At 38.0% G+C, this 17,389-nt stretch overlaps 2 protein-coding genes across 2 annotated transcripts; one reads left to right on the forward strand and one right to left on the reverse strand.

The window, feature by feature from the left end:
- On the forward strand, positions 2,459–5,924 carry LOC109728221 (protein FAM133). Its single transcript, XM_020258584.1, has 6 exons — positions 2,459–2,770; positions 3,843–3,918; positions 4,026–4,088; positions 4,806–4,850; positions 5,389–5,445; positions 5,524–5,924. The coding sequence occupies exons 1-6, from the start codon at positions 2,526–2,528 to the stop codon at positions 5,614–5,616; spliced, it is 579 nt and encodes a 192-aa protein (XP_020114173.1). The 5' UTR covers positions 2,459–2,525; the 3' UTR covers positions 5,617–5,924.
- LOC109728417 (dual specificity protein phosphatase PHS1-like) lies at positions 8,404–16,718 on the reverse strand. Its single transcript, XM_020258813.1, has 9 exons — positions 16,323–16,718; positions 13,947–14,166; positions 13,450–13,626; positions 13,187–13,347; positions 11,633–12,728; positions 11,152–11,298; positions 10,311–10,538; positions 9,810–9,967; positions 8,404–9,227 (listed from the first exon to the last, which is right to left on the reverse strand). The coding sequence occupies exons 1-9, from the start codon at positions 16,358–16,360 to the stop codon at positions 8,846–8,848; spliced, it is 2,607 nt and encodes an 868-aa protein (XP_020114402.1). The 5' UTR covers positions 16,361–16,718; the 3' UTR covers positions 8,404–8,845.

Genomic DNA, 17,389 nt, shown 5'->3' on the forward strand with positions numbered 1-17,389 from the left:
TCCTGATTGGTCCATTCATGATGAGTAGATGATGGACCTCCATTTTGATAATGAGGGATAGTATTTCTTACTTCCCAAGCCGGCCATTCATGAACACTTGATAATGGACCTTCATTTTGATAAGAAGGGATAGTATTTCTTACTTCCCAAGTCGGCCATTCATGAACACTAGATGGTCCTAAACCTGCATCTAGATAAGGAGGAATAGTATTTCTTACTTCCCAAGCCGGCCATTGATGAACACTAGATGATGGACCTTCATTTTGATAAGGAGGGATAGTGGTTCTGACTTTCCAATCCGTCCATTCATGAACATAAAATGATGGACCTTCACTTTGATAAGGAGGGACAGTAGACCTGTAGAAATATATAAGATTAACCATTCACATTGGTTTTTCATGTAACTAAATCGTACAATCACCTACCACTCATTTTCATCAACCAATGGAGATGGATCCATCATAGCAGATGGCAATGCTGCACTAACTGGAAGAGATGGGACTCCAAACTCTCTGTAACACTTACAAGACAAAGTTATTAATTTCGCGCACCTATACTAATTGAGAAATCACGAAAAAGATTTATAAAGATCATTACTTTATACCTTGATGTACGAACTCATTCGCGATTAACGTAATTCCTTTGATCATTGCGACTACGACGCATTTCCGTTTGATAAACGGTATTTAGACGGTCGTGTGTCGTCGACACATCTTTCTCCACGAATAATTTTATACATCCATGGAGCGAAAAAATACTCATCACGCCAGATAGTGTATTGTCATTTGATACGTTAACTAATTCCCATTCGCCTCCTATTGGACATTTCACCGTGATGCGTAGACGGTCTTCCACTCGATCATAATTAGTAACATTGTATATTTCCATCTCTAAATCCCGAAATGAGATATTGCGTCGGACCGCAACCAATTCTTTACGATCACCAATATATCGTGGTACATTATTGTTCTCGACAAAATTTCCATCCCAATGGATATAGAAAGGAACACAATCGCCAGATATAGAGTTCTAAAGTAATATAATAAAATATACAAAAATATTAAACTCAAGATATACTATATTTCTAACATACAACAAAAGAGAGGGTAAAAGATGCTATTACCATTGTACAAGCACGGTCGGCGCGACTACTTTGCCAATTAAGAGCTAAGGATTGACCTGTGACAAAGACACCGAGAACAATCAGTGAGAGGACTCTGTAAGGGGGGTTTGCACAGTGAGAGGCCTCGCAAAGGCTTCTCACTGTGAGAAGCCTCTGTGAGACTCACAGAGGCTTCTCACAGAGAGAAGCCACTGTGATGGGGGGGGGTTGCCAGTGAGAGGCCTCTGTGAGGTCTCTCACTGTGGGGGAGGGGGGGGCGCCACTGTGAGAGGGGGTGCGCCATAGTGAGAATGAGAGGAAAAGAGAGCGGTTAGAGAGAGCAAGCGAGGTGGGGGGTGTTCACGAACGGGTGAGGGCGGCGCCGGCGTCGCCGGGGTGGGCCACACAGAGAGAAAGAGAGAGAGAGAGAGGGGTAGTGGGGGCTTTTAGGGCTAGAGAGAGAATGAGGGTAGGGAGCTACCTCGGGCAACAAAGGGCGGCGAAAGCGAAGGGCGGCGGCAGCGCAACAAAGGGCGGCGAAAGCGAAGGGCGGCGAAAGCGAATGGCGGCGGCAGCGCAACAAAGGGCGGCGAAAGCGAAGGGCGGCGGCAGCGGCGGTGTCGGCGTCGGCCAGAGAGAGAGAGCAAGAGGAAGAGAGCGAGAGAGAGAGAGAGAGAGAGAGAGAGAGGGAGAGAGGAAGACGGGTCGGGAGGGAAGAGGAAGACAGCTCGGGGGGTTTATTCAAAAAGAAAACGGCGAATGGTTCACCGTGTCTGGACACGGTGAACCATTCACCGTGTCCAATACAAATGTCTGGACACGGTGAACGATTCACCGTGTCCAATACAAATCCCCACCACTTAGACAAAAAACGGGTAAGTGGTGGAATTTGCATTGGACACGGTGAACTGTTCAGTCCAATACAAAATACCCCAAACAACCAAAATTGCAACCAATGTCCAATACAAAATACCCCAAACAGCCAAAATTGGGGTATTCGAGTAGAACACGATGAATAGTTCACCGTGTCGAAACGTGGTGAACAGTTCACCGTGTATTGGACGCGGTGAATCATTCACCGTGTCCTATGTATTATAGACACCCAGAAATGGGTGTGGATAATATATTGGACATGATAAACCATTCACCGTGTTTGAACACGGTGAATGGTTCACCGTGTTCAACTTAAACACCTGGCCCCAGTCCCGCCCGCGTGGCGCTGACGTGGCGCTTGCGTGGCAGGATCAGGGTCATTTTTGTAAATAATTTTTGGACAGGGCTATTTAAAAAAAAAATATTTGTGAGGGGGTTATTTGCAAAAAAAAGCCCTAAAAGGGCCCTTGGAGGACACAATAGCGGCGTCATCGTTCACCTCCTCCTCCTCCTCTCTCTCTCTCTCTCTCTCTCTCTCGACGCCGCATCCATGGTGGCTTCGTCGTCCTCGCCCTCATCTTCCTCTTCTTCCTACTCCTCCTCCTCGTCCGGCGACTCCTCCGCCTCCTCCTCTAGGCGGGAGCGCCGCCGCCGCCGCCGCCACCGGCGCCGCCGCGGCTCCGGGGACAAGGACGCGCTCAAGGTGCGCAAGGATCACCGATCGAGGGCGAAGCGGAGGCGGAGGCACCGATCCCCACGTGATTCGTCGTCGCCCTCCTTCACCGATAGCTACAGGTGTGTTGGGCCTCTTCGGTCCCAATCCCTATCTCTCTCTCCCTTCTTTGTGATCAGGGTTAGGATTAGGGTTTCGACTGTGCTAATCGAGATCTGTAATGCTTCGTTCCTTTTTCCCTGGAGTTTAATACCGTTTCGTGGAATTTGAGGAGGATTGGCATGTAAATTAGAAGGGATTTGGTAAAGGCAGTGAAAATTAGTAAATTTCTTTAATTATGTTCCCAGTTAATCTTTTATTTTTTTAAAAAAAAGTTAAATGTCTTTAACTGTGAAGTTGGATTCTTCAATGTCTTCGACCTCTTCATTGTTTGGGTTAGGGTTTCGATTGGTCAAGAATTTACTTTTTTAATTCTTTTACCCCTAAATTTAAGATGCTTTTGTGGAATTGGGAGAGGAGGATGGTGATTCGGTGTGGAATCACAATTTGTAGGACTTTTATGATCTTATATTTTTGCTATTTACATGATAAATGTTTCGACCATAAAGTTGGATTCTTCAATCTCATCAATCTCATCAATCTCTTCCTCCTGCTTAGGGTAGGGTTTCGATTGCATATCTATCAAAATATCATCTTGTCGAAAATTGATGCAACTGCTAATGCAGTTATTGTTCGATTCCAAGTAGAAGCAGAGAATTCAGTGTGAATTCTGGTGCATACAACATGATGCTGTAGAGTACAGGGAGGAGGAGGGAAGGAGAAGAATTGTGATTGTTCTAGACGATCAATCATGAAGGATCCAGTTTTCTCGAACAAATAAACTATAAACCTCCAAAAGAGGTTTCTATAGTAGAATACTAATGATTTCCAATCCCTAAATCAAACCAATTAGTAAGCATTGCACCGCCTCGCCTCTCGCTTGCATAAAATCTACTGCCTTTTTCATCATTTTGTCCGTAAATTTTAAGATACTTCTGCAAAATTAGGAGTGATTTGATGTGCAATTATAATTTGTCGGATTTTGGTGATCTTAAATCTTTCCTGCAGTTATGTTAAATTACTGCAGTGATTGATGATATGGATTTTCTGCAGTAGTTTAAATAGTTTAACCGTGATTGATTTTCATTATAATAGTGAGAGCTCCTCTGACAACGAGCGAGAAGGATCTAGCCGGCTGAGGAAGCACAAACAAAAAGAAAGATCCAAGAAGGTATCTCTTCATGTGGCAGTTAGGAACCTTTTATTTGATTTAGTTGCTTTACAGGATTTATAGGGATTTCATGCATTTACGCTCTTTTCTTTTCTTCTCTTTGGTAGGTCAAGGAGAGAGATAGAAGCAAAAGCCGTCATGAGAAGCATCACAAATCAAAACATAAGGAGGTAGGGTGTTATATACTTGGTCAAATCATAAGGAGGTTAAATGTTAGTTACTTCAAGGAGTAATTTGGTTTTTCTGATCTGTAGTAATTATGTTGGCAAGTATGTCGATACTCGTAGGTAGTTTTGTTGAGTTTTGAAGTTCTGAAAGTTGGGTAATTTTCTGCACAAATATTGGGACAACAAAGTTTGGTTTTGTTATAGGGCCTGTTTAGCCTAGTTGGAGTTCTGCGTAACTGATGATTAATAATGCTGTTTAAAGATATCTTTAGAGCGTTTTTATTTAAATTGCACTAGCAGAACGCTAGCTCAAAATATTAGCTTCAGCTTCAAATGCTCAAGGACTCATTTCAGGTGCCTGTTTCAATTAGAAACTGGAGACATTTTGGTTCCCAAACCTGGCTTCTGCGTTGAGTGCGAAAGCATTCTCGGGAAGCTGTACTAAACAGGCAAATAGATGGGAATCCGTTATCAGTATATCAGTTGCATAAACAAGAACAAATTGGATTGCATCTTCACTATTCCTATTGCTAGAACTGTTCCTTAATGAAATTTTGTATTCTGGCTTGCATGTGATCCATTTATCGAGGATTCTTATATTACTTGCTTCCTTTTTGTGGGTTGGCTCTTGACATTGGAGCTGGGGTCTGTAAACGGGTAACCGGGTGGTGGATTGGCTTTCTGGTTGGTTGTTTTCTTGGCTATTGGAGCTTTATATAGAAGAAGCAGTCTGAGCGGTGCGGCAGCCCTGTACAGCTTTCCAAGGTAACCTTAACCAACATCTTTCAGATTCTTCAGTTTGTCATCTTACTGCAGAGTGTAAAGCGATACCACTGTTGAATAAACTAATTATGAATTCTCACTTAGGTCGTCAAACTTCAATTTGTGTTTTCTATGATCACCTCCATATTCCATTCAATTTTCCTAACAGAGCGCTGATGTGGCAGCTAATGCAGTCACTGTGTCATCTTCGAAAAAATGTTGTGGTAATGACATGACAGCGAATTCAGCTTTTGTGCCATTTCCAGACTACAATTATCCAACCACCGCACCATCCTGAGTTAATGATGCCAGTGGCTGAATCAGCAGCCACATCATCCATGAGAGATGATGTGGAAACTAAATCAGCCGCCATATTATCCATTCATTAGGGTAATTTAGGAATTCGACATTGAAACAGACATTGAAGTTTAGTGGCTCGATTGCACAACCTATCGAATTGACCTAACCGTTCATAGTGTAATGCACCCTTACTTTTTTGTTTTTTGCTATGTCCTTTTTAACATGCTTCTGTTTGATTCAGTTCCTTGGTCGTGACAAGGATGAGGGCGTCCGCCGAAGTGCTGTTTCAGGAAAAAAGGTGAGACCACTGTTTTCTCGTATTTACTACTAGAAATTCATTTAAGATTAGTATATTTTATTGGCGCTGCTTTTGTAGATTCTACTGAAACTGGATAAATCAAAGGAAGACAAACTGGCGGAGAACAACCGCAATGAGTTACTGAAATTTCTGAATGCTAGTTATGATTGATCTCTCGGTGCGACGGCGGATTAGGAACAATGGTGCGACAGCGGTTTAGGAACAACAGATAAAATGTTAAAAGAAACTTCGAACCGTTCAGAGCATATGATTATTCTTTAGCTAATGCTGCCATAAATATTTGTGTGCTGTAACCATCTTTTTCCAGTTCTCGGTGTGAGTAGTAAATGGTTTTCTACCAGTATTATGTTCCTTTTTACCTTCTCATTTGTCTCTTTTTAGTTTTAAATTTGGTGGATCGTGTTAAACTTGATAGTTTTTTTTTTAAAATTTTCAGTCTAGTTATTTAGTTGATGGCATATGAAGATCTAATATGATTTTTTTTTTTTTTTTTTTTTTTTTTTTTGGAGAGAGAGAAAGGTAGGCTTGCTACTTGCTTCATTCATAGCGAATATGAACTAAGCTATAGAAGCGGGGCAACTGGCCCCGAGAATCAGAAACGTTTCAAACAAGAGTAGACCTAAAAAAGAAAAAAATGATGGGTACGGACAATAGAAACCTATTAGAATGTTCCAACTACAAACTAAGGTAATTTTTATAACTACCCACCAAAAAATTCTTCCATTGCTTCACTAGCAATTGGGCCCTATTGACAGTTGCCACCGGCTTAGTGTTGATTTATCTGAAAATGAAATTATTCCTTTCTGTCTAAATAACCCACCAGCAAGGTACAAGTAAACGTGTTCGCGTTGCCTTTTTTTTGTTACGATCTTTCCAAATCGTCCTTTCCCAAACTTCACGAACATCTTCAATGAGAATACAATCCATCCCCTTCACCACCCATCACTATAAGCATAAAATATATATTGAAAATACAATCTATGAAGATATGATCTACCGTCTTTATGGAGGATCCACAGAACACACAAGATCGGTTTCCCGTCCAACCTTTCCTGGATAAATTATCCGTTGTAGGGAATCTTTTTTTAAAGTACTATCCAAAGAAAAATCCTTACTTTTAACGGCACTCAAACTCCATATCTTTTCTAGCAGTGCATCTCTATTTTCTCTATCATTTAGCATAGTGCATATAGATTTGACTGTAAACTATCCCTTCGAATTCCATCGCCACCAAATTTCGTTAGGTCTATTCTCCACGTTAACATTAGAAACCAAATTTTTAAGATCACAAATTCTTATACTGAGTTCTATATTCGTTGCTCTCACTTGCAAGATCTGTCTCCACCTCCACTCTTTCTTAGATAGACACTCGCTAACCCTCAACGACTTTCGAGACACTTTAGAATAAATGTCGTGGAAGTTTGACTAGAGTGAGACTTCCTCACACCATCTATCATTCCAAAAATCTATTAACTGGTGATCTTACAACTTATAATTTATTCCACATTTGAACACTTCCTTTAGAGGGACCACACATTTCCACCATTGGGATGTAGGTCTGAATGACCTTCCTTCATTAAGTGGCCTCCTTTTAGTGTAATACAATGCTCGAACCAACTTATTCCATTGTAGGTCTCTTTCTAAAAAGAACCTCCACCACCACTTAACAAGAAGGGCTTTGTTCATCATTTCTATATCTAGCACTCATAATCGTCCATCCTTTCTTTCCTTTCATAAATTCCTCCAAGCTACCAGATACCCTCTGCCATTTGAGGCCATCCCCCACTCCAAAAGAAATTCCTTCGTAGTGCCTCGATACATTTAATTACCCACTTCGGCACTTTGAAAATTGAGAAAAAGTATAGCGGTAAGTTCGAAAGGACCGAGTTTACCAACATTAATCTACCACCTTTTAACAGCAATTTTGCTTGCCATTCCTTGATTCTTCTATAAATTTTATCAATAAACCCTTCTCAATCAACTTTATTTATTGTCCTAATTGATAATGGTAAGCCGAGATACTTGATTGGAAAGTCTTCCACCTTACATGATAATATGTTGGTCAGCCTAAAAGCTTTGTTTTCTCTTCTCCCAGTGTAAAATAACTCTGGTTTCTCCTTGTTAATTTTCAACCCAAGGGCCCATTCAAATAGGTTCCACAGTAATTTGAGATCCCTAATAGATCTCTTCTTGGCCTTACAGAAAAAAATCGTGTCGTCCACATATTGGATGAGCGTTATCCAATTCGCGTCAGAAGGTCCGATCCCTCTTAACATGTTGTTCCTAACAGCCTCCTCTGTCATCCTAGCTAGGCATTCCGTCACCATCAAAAAGAGATATGGTGAAATAGGGTCCCCTTGTCATACTATCCTCTTAGTCTTAATCCAATTAGTTGCCTCATCATTTACAAGAACCGCAACCTTAGCATTAGCAAAACATTGCATCATCCATCCGCACCATTTTTTCGTCAAAGCCCCACCACTTCATCTAATGCTAATAAGTAAAGTTTATCATAATCGACTTATTGTGATACGTGAAATAAAAATAAATAGTGTTTTTTTTTATAATATTTTCATAAAGAAAAAGAGAGTCTAACTTTTGCCAAAACCATTGTTTGGGGATTTTTTGTTTTGTTTAGGAAGCAGATGCTTTTTCCTAAATCTGCATATCAACACAACATGGTCTGTTCAAATCCACTAACAAATTGCAATAATATTTGGTGCCAAATAGGATTTAGGCCTAGTTGTTGAACCAAACTTGTAATCGTTTAGGTTTAAGCAAGGTTGTTTTGATGGAAGCACTTTCCTAGAAAGTGCTTAATACAAAAACAAATTGTGAGTGAAGTGCTTTTCCAAGGGTTTTGGAAAAACAGAAGAAACAGCTAGAAATTGAAGAAATACACAACATTTTGCATATGTTATACATCAAAACTAGGAATCACTCAAAAAAGTTTTCACACATATTATAAGTCTCTATATAACAAATTAATATTACAAGGCTGTTGCAATTAATTTATAGGCTATTTTTTGCATGCATAGTATGGGCAATCCATTGCCTCAATTGCATTAAATTTACATACTCCATCAAGGGGGAAAGAAATTAAAAATAACCATTTCTTGAGGGCAAAATTGATTACAAGAAAGGTTTAAACAAAATTGAGATAATCATCACCAACTGATCTTAGTTGGTACGCATATCTAAACCAGGGAAAAAGATTTCCAGTTTGAATCATATTTTACGGAGGAAAAAGAATGTAAACTCGTCACCAAAACACGTAATCAAATTGTGGTATAGTAATGCTCAATCTCTCCAATTAATGCAAATTACCAAGAAAACAATACCATTACTTGCAATAATCTCGTTCACCGATATGTCATATTCAGCTTGCAAGATTTTCAATAAACGACTGCGACTGCGACTGCAACTGCTTCTGGGTTGGACTGACACTACCACTTCGGCTTATCTTAAGTGCTTCGATAGCCTTCTGTATCTCCAGTGTCATTGCACTATCAACACTACCCGAGGAAATCTTTTTATGGGACTTTTGAAGGTGGAGCTTAAGCGAACTGCTGCTAAGACCCGCATTTTTTCCACATATAGGGCATACCTTCATCGTCGGCCTTCTATGCTGCCACTCCATTGAGATTTTTCCATGTAGCCTCTTGTCGAGATCAAGGAGGATTCTCGCGAAGCCATCATTAGGTTGTGCACGACGGTGTACTTTCCTTAGCATGTTCCATGCTTCAAGGAGAGTGAGATTTCTGCAAAATAGCGCACATAATGTCAAAGAAATGAGGTTCTTAAATGAGCACAAAATAAAAATATGGAAATATTGACATGCATACCCCTGTAAAGTTATCAATGTAGCTACATATCCATACAAAATCTGATTGCCTTACAATGCCCTTCAAAATCGTCATTTTGTCACATATATACACCCTCGTACATTAAAAGAAAAAGAACTTCCTTTTCTTTTCTTTCCCTATGAAATAGCCGAGTTTGTGATTTATGAGTAGGGGCACATACGAAAATAGATGATCTTGTAGGAAATATATATGTTATAAGGGAAACCTATTACAAAACAACTTAGGAACAGCGTGACATCGACAAGAGAAGTGACATCGACAAGAGAAGTAATACATCACGAAAGAAGTAATACATAGAATTTAACTAAGGAAAATTTCTTCATTGCACATTTTCCTACTAAATATCCCTGATGCAGAGTCGAATTCTTGACCTCATGGATAGAAGGGGCTTACGACCTGCTCTAATAACATGTAACCTAAAAGAACGATCCACAGGAAATGGCCAAGAATAGTGTTAACATTATGTACTATTCTTACTTTCTTAGTATCAAGTAAGCGAGTACCACAGTCGCGCTTCTGCTCCTTCCCTCAAAGCAATGTACCAGTACTTTACCACCGAGGTACTCTACATAATCGATGAAATCGGAAGTTTCTTGAAAGAGATCACTGATATCTTCATCATCAGTATCCCGTATCTATAGACATAAAATGCAATTGGCAAAATATAAGCTCCAGATTTGTTGATCACTAATGAAGAAACAGTTAGATTTGCGTATTTTGAACAACATCAAAATAAACGGCACGAAATCGTGGAAAATACTCTATGAAAACACAATGTTTAAACTTAAATAATGTGAAAAAAAAAACCATGAACATAAATACATCATAGAAATTGCAAAATTTAGAATTTCGAACAAAATCGAATGAAGTTATTCATTTAATAATCCAGCTTATTATCAAAGCCGAGTGATGAAATTTATTTACCAAGGTTTTTCCGAAGAAACCCAAATCTACGTGGGAAATAAGAAACAAGCTTACCGAGAAGTTCCTGTAGTCAAAAAGATAAGGATATTGGGAATCTGCTTGCCCAATTTCATTCGAACATAAGCACAATATATGCGTGATGCCAAGATGCTGAAGAGTATACATTGATCTCGCAGCCAAAGCTCCACCAATGTATAAATTGTCGGTGATTTGAGATGGCCGTTCAGTGCTTGCTGCATCGGAAATCATAGATATCCTCTCTAGAATGTGTTCAAGTCGGACCTTAAGAAAATCATATTGAAATTAAAAAATTTACATGTAATCATGCATCAGAAGAATTACTTAGCCGTATTGGCTAAAACATGGAAACTCTCCTAGTTTATTGTAATTTGCATTCTACTCCCCTCAATAATCAGAATCAACTGAGAACCCTAATTCAATTAAAAAGGGTAAACTTCAAAATGCTCCCCTGTGGTTTAGACCAATTTTACTTTATCACCCTGTGGTTCAAAACGTTTTACTTTGCTCCCCTGTAGTTTAGCTCAATTTCACTTTGTCATCTCCTGGTTTAAGAAGTTTCACTTTGCACCCTTGTGGTTTAGCTTATTTGTCACTTTGCCATTCTGTGGTTTATTGAAAAATTTTAATTTGCCACCCTATTTGATATAAAATTTTTTGGTGAAATAAAAATTAAGCCACAAGAGGGCAAAGTAAAACTTTTTGAACCACAAGCGGCAACATGACAATGAGCTAAAACACATGGGGACAATTTGAAGTTTATCCCTTAAAAAATGCTGCATTTTACTCAACAGCTGAAAAGTTAAAGTGCTAACGATCTATAAATCTAGGAGTTTATAAATAATTATTATCTGGTAGGAAGGATGATCTTGCCTACCTTTAATTCATAGGCATCAATGGCAATGTTACTATCACTCCCCTCAAAGAAGCCCGTATTAAAGTTGTTCTCCTGGCACAGTTTTATGACATCCGTTCTTAGCATTTCGTTCCATTGTTCCAACTCCTTGTTCAATTCAGCATCTACCTACAATTATAGAATTATTGAAGTGACAATTTTATACAGGACCATTATTCGTAATAAGAAAATGAATCATGTCCTAGAAGCTATAACTTTTAAATATGGCTTCACAATTGTGAATATAAAAGAAAGAATATGTAACTTGGTCTTGATTAAATTGATATCTGAACTAACGTGAAAAAGTGAATTCTTAAACATCTCAAAAATTCTATCAGAAAGTTTTATACAAAACAACTACTAGATGAACTCATCATTCTTGAATAGAACTTAACTTCTAGGGGGGAAAACAAAGAAAAAAGCCGAAAAATGTCATTTACAGCAAAAGTAAAATAAATCTAACCTTGGCAAATTTGTTAAAATCACGAAGCTTCATCGTCAATCGCAAACTCCTATTCTGATCCCCATTTCCTCTGAAATACCTTACATTCCAACTCTCTCGAGAGAAAGAAGAAGCTAGATCAAAACTTTCGCGAGATCCTCCATGTGACTGCCTCCGCACAAGTTTCTGAATCTCATTATCACTTGATTCTACATTAATTTCACTCCCACCATTTCCCTTGCACGCAGGAAAGGGAGAATTAGTGCTACTACAACCAGCAGAAAATGAAGGAGAATCAGAAGCACCAGAATCATCCTTGTCTGATTCACCAAATTTACTAATAAGCGGCAATAAACACCGTAAAAGCCCATCTAACTTCTGGTAAAGTGTGAGAAGAAAAATATGGAATCCCTGAAGGTCCCTTAGAGCCCCTTTAAATCCTCCCCTAAATGCACCGACCACTGCTATCATATCAGAATCAATTAAAGAACAACTACAATCCGGAGATGATAGTGTGGCTTCGTCGGGTCCGGGAAACCCTAGTTTTCCAAAAGATAATTCATACAAAAGGTTCGAAGAATACTCCCAATTATTCAATGTGAGCTCTACCAATTTTGGATAATTTTCTTGGTCTCTCGCACGTTTCCCCACCGGGGGTCTTCTTGGTACCCCAGAGTCGATCGCAACAATATAGAAATCACAACTTTTTATGTCATTTATGACTTGTTTAATCATTTTCGGTCTATTATTAAGCTCAGTGGAGCTATCAGAAACTTCGCTAGTAAGCTTAAGATTATCTGAACTTAGCCTGCCATTAACTGATATTGCTCTTCTTTCTTTCTGATGGCTCCTTATAACTTCTGGCATGTATCTTCTCACAGTAGAATCATAAAAAACTTCATCCAGTAAATCCATATTTGCGGAGGCCTCCTCGTCTGTTACTAATAAATTACCATAATTACCACGCCATCCAAGCCAACGACAGCGAAGTCTATCTTCATTTCTAAGAATAAGATCTAACATTAAAACCTTTCCAAGGGCTTCTGCTGTTTTCTCAGCAGCCTCTCGAGAATCAAATGGGGTTGAGTTCTCTAGCAGCGGTGAGCCATGTATATAACTGCCATTAACAAAAGAAGTATTCACACATGGCCCTGCAAATATATCTTGTTTTGTATATGTCTCTTCAAAATCTTAATTTTTCACACAAATACCCTTCTCAAATCACCTGCAAAAGGTGAATTTTCATAGATGCCCTTCAAAAACTTAGCTTCTTACATATATGCCTTTGAACACTTTTGTACAAAGATGTCCCTCTACAAAGAAATATTTTTTCTAAATGAAACCAACATTTGCATATCAATTCGACGACTTCCGAAGTTAAGATAAGGTTACTTTTGTAAGAAACTGTGCTTTTCAGAGGCATACATGAAAATTTGGGTTTTACAAAGGTATATAGATAAACGATAAATAATACGTAGGCGCTTGTGTTTGTAATATGCATGCACAAGCCCCGTAAAAAACTTGTTCGTATATCTCAATTGAGTAGGATGTAGGAGATGAAGTTATAATTTGTACTTCATTAGAAAAAGGCAACGGCTTAATTCGAGAGCATCCAACAACTCGGAACAAGTCGTTTCACTGACTTCGTCGCCATTAGAAACTGCCATACACCGAGCCTTTTCAGTGGCATCCTTTATTTGTTGCCATTCAGAGGAGGCATTGTGGATCACTCTAGCCTGAAAAATTATTCAGGAAATTGTTGGCATGAAGATCTTGGTTTTCCTTATGTTTCCGTATTTTTCACAATAAATAGATTTTGATGGAGAGGAAGTGCATACTTGAGGTGTTCTCACTCCAAGCCATTTCGCAAATTCATAACCCAGGCGCTCCGACTGTGTGGCCATCCTTGAAGATGCAAATTTGAGAACTGCAGCTGCTTCCTTTGGAGAAGTGTCAGAATCTTCTGAAGTGTTGAATAGTGCAATAAAAACAACTCCTCCAGAATTTACAGTCACCTATATAACATCAATAAGCAAAGGCAAGAAAATTTCACAAAAGGCATATTTTATGAAACATAAAATGTAAAGAACGATCTAAAGCTGAAAATTACCATCATGAGTGGCATAATTGTGCAAAAAAGAAGTGGCAACCAACAGAGACAATTTCATTTGAGGGGATAAAGAAAATTCAAAAAAAAAAAAAAGTGTACCATAAGTTGATATATTGACCCTTTCTTCTAAGTTAATAAAAGTACAATATAAGTCATCGACATAAAGTTTAACACCGACAGTAAAATTAACCTTGTAAAACTAGAGACAAACTCCACAAAACAAACCTCTAGAGCTTTATTAAGTTCATCCTCCGAAGGTTCGGTACTGCTAGTGTGTTTTGTATGGTAAAGAGAAGAGAGAGAACTCCACGAGAAGTCATTTGATTCAATGTCCAACATGGCTGCTTTTCCAAGTCTCTCCCACAAGCTTAGTTCAGGCACTTGCTCAGAGGAATGTGAACTACCTACATTAGCATCATCTTCTTCTGAATTGCATTCTCCTGCACTGTAATAGGTAGAGTATGACCGATAAAATAAAAGTTACAGCTTTTGATAAATTTTGAATGTGTTTAACTTTTTCCCACAAATATGTAACAATGTGCAAGTCTTGAGACTCAGAGAGATGATTAAAGGACAAATTGCATTCATAGTCTGTAGCCTCTTTGTTTAGTTTCACTTCGGTTCTCGACCTTCTCATTTCAGCATTAGAAATTTTGCAAAATATTACCCCTTCTTTAGTTGACTTTGCAACTTAGTTCCATAACTTGGTTGTTGGACCAAAATTTCCTTGCTTTACCTCTTCCTCCTCACCATCTCTATACCTCCTCCCTCCTAGAGGAAATTATAAAAATGTTTTCATCTTAGTAGTCATGTACTGGATGAAAAGTCTTTAGGGACTCTCCCAGAGGTTCTCCCCTTGAGACCAAACAATCCACACTATGCATGGCATAAATCTTACAATCTCAATGCAAGAGATGTGGCATCCAAGCATCAAGGTTGGGTATTGGCAAAAATCTCTCCAAGGCTCCCAAGGGAATTTTTGTCCCTATCTATGAGGTCAAATTCTTTCTTAGTTCTATATCTTCTACATTTTTTTTTTTTGAGAGAAACGTAGTAAGCTTTCTACTTCATTCATTAAGTAAAATGAACTAAGCCACAAAAGTGAGACAGCAATGCCTCCCGGGAAAGACTTCAATAGAAGATGTCTAAAAAGGAGTAAGAAATAAGAAGATGGGGAGAAAGCAGAGAAAGGGGTAAATGATCGGCCACTCCGACACAAACGGACTCTTAAGAAGCATGCGCTTAAGGAATATTTGACCTGCTACATCTTCTGTATACCTCAGCAAGCTCCGGATGTCTTGAAACACCACAAAAGAGTTAGATCTTTTGTGTTGGAAATTTATGCTGTTTCTTTCCAGTCATGAGATCTACCATGTGTATATTTTCTACATTATTGTTTAAACAAGATATCAGTTAACAACTTGCTCAACTAGAGGCTTCAGTTATCAAAGGTTCTAATTATTATAAGGGCGCAAATAACTCTATAGTTGGCAAGAGCTCTTCAAATTAACCATCGGAACATTTATATTACATAAAATATAATAATTCTATTATTTATTTATTTTACTGGAATTCACTGTGAGGTTGAAGGGAAGTAAAGTTGATCACAATAGTAAGTTAAAGCTAATTTTACAAGGATATGCATAAATAGCACTAAATCGAGTAAGACGAAAAAGAAACAGGGGATAAGAATCGACTGTTTCCTATATAAAACTCATGAAATTGGCTTCTTGTCACATTTCCATTAACTACTCGTAAAAAGGTGCAAATCAAATAGAACAGTAACCAAAATGAAAATTATGAGAAAAGAAACCATGTACCAATATATGACTGAAAATACCATACCACTGGCCAAATGTATAGCAATCACATAGGTTCTTTTTTTCTTTTCTTTTTTTTTAGACAGCATATGAGAGCTTTATATTTAATGTTAAAAGCTTTCTTGGGTCGTATTTAATCATATTGATCTTTTGAGTAAGATAATATCAGAGTTGGTCCTAACCAGCGCAGCTCCAAAAGACTCTAGGTTCAATCCACCACATTTGACATTTAATGGCATAACTTCTGATCTATTATCTCTTTTGTTACTTCTACGTGCCGTTTGGTTCAAGGTTTGTAATATTCTAAAACTATTCTAAATTTTATATTTTATATTGAAAATGACAAGTTTGTTACTAACTTATCAAGTCATCATTTGAGTTTAAAAACTAGTATATTCTTATTAATTGACTACTAATAATTCTTATCAAGTATGAAAATGAGAATACCTTATAATCCATGATAATCCAACATTCCTACCAGATGAGGAGAATCTACAATGATTCTATTACTTTACTAACACCATTTGCAACCATCCAACACCATTTACAACTATCCATCTTGAGTTGAGTGGTAATGACTTGAATATTTTAAATTGAAAATATGGAGGATTATTAAAATATTACAAACCATGAACTAAAAAGGATCATAGTATTAGAATCTCACACTCATATACGATCAGCAGAGATGTTAAGACTATTTTTGAGTCATGTCGCATTCAGATCGGTCTTGTCACATCAAAAATGGACCAAAAAAAAGAAGGAAAACCCAACAAATTATTACCTAAATTGAGGAGATGAAGGAGAGGGTGCAAACTCCATTGCCAAATTCTCAACCTTGCTCAATCAATTCAGATTCCCCGCCCCGCGAGAGTTCGCATTACGCCTCTGCGCCAATGCATCCCATTCCTCAAATCCATGCCCTGTTCCCAACAACGACGAATTCGCCCTCGATTAATCCCCAATTTTACAAACAAATTTCAACCCAAATGGATGCAAATTTAGGGAAATTCCTCCTCTTCCTCGATTTCTCACAATAAAAGAGGAAACTTTGCTTTGGATTTGGGGATAAATGGAGAAATGGGGATGTGGATTTCTCTTTGTTGAGAAATTTTAGGAAAAAGGAGTATTTTTTGGGTTACAGAGAGAGAGAGAGAGAGAGAGAGAGAGAGAGAGGAGCTCAAACATTTGAACGTAAAGGAACAAAATTTTTATATTTTAATGAAAAAGTGTTTAGCATTTAATTGAGGAAAATGTATGGAGAGCCCCTCAACTATAGGTAATATTGAAATTAACCCATCAACTACTCACTTTGATTGAGAATTTTTGGAATTAAGTAATTTTAGTAAAAAGAAATTTTAAAGATTTTAATTACTTTTTGGCATATGAAGCTGGAATGATTACTGAGTATTGACTAGTGGAACCACAAAATTTAGCTAAATTTTTAAATAATAAACTCAAATGATTCAGTTTTTAAAAAATCAAAAGTTACGAGGAGTGCCAATCAAAAAATATTTAAGTTGAGGGGGCATTTCAAAAAAAATCCTATAACCACGAGTGCAGTGTTTTGAGAGTAATGGTGGGGCCAACAGGCACGGATCTTTTTTTTGGGCCCCATAAGGCAAAAATATTTGGTATAAATTCATAGTTTCTTTCTAGACACATTATATTAAATTTAAATTTATAAAATTTAAATTTAAATATAATATTAAACATATATATATTAATGTAAAATTAATTTGGATTTGCGTAGAGCACAGTTAAAATTCATATCGAAATCCAAATCCGTTGGATTTTCTTTTTTTTTTTTATATCGATCTGAATGCAAAACTATATTCGTTTAGTATCAGA

Source organism: Ananas comosus, linkage group 23, assembly GCF_001540865.1.
Source record: "Ananas comosus cultivar F153 linkage group 23, ASM154086v1, whole genome shotgun sequence".
In the NCBI taxonomy this organism is placed as follows: domain Eukaryota; kingdom Viridiplantae; phylum Streptophyta; class Magnoliopsida; order Poales; family Bromeliaceae; genus Ananas; species Ananas comosus.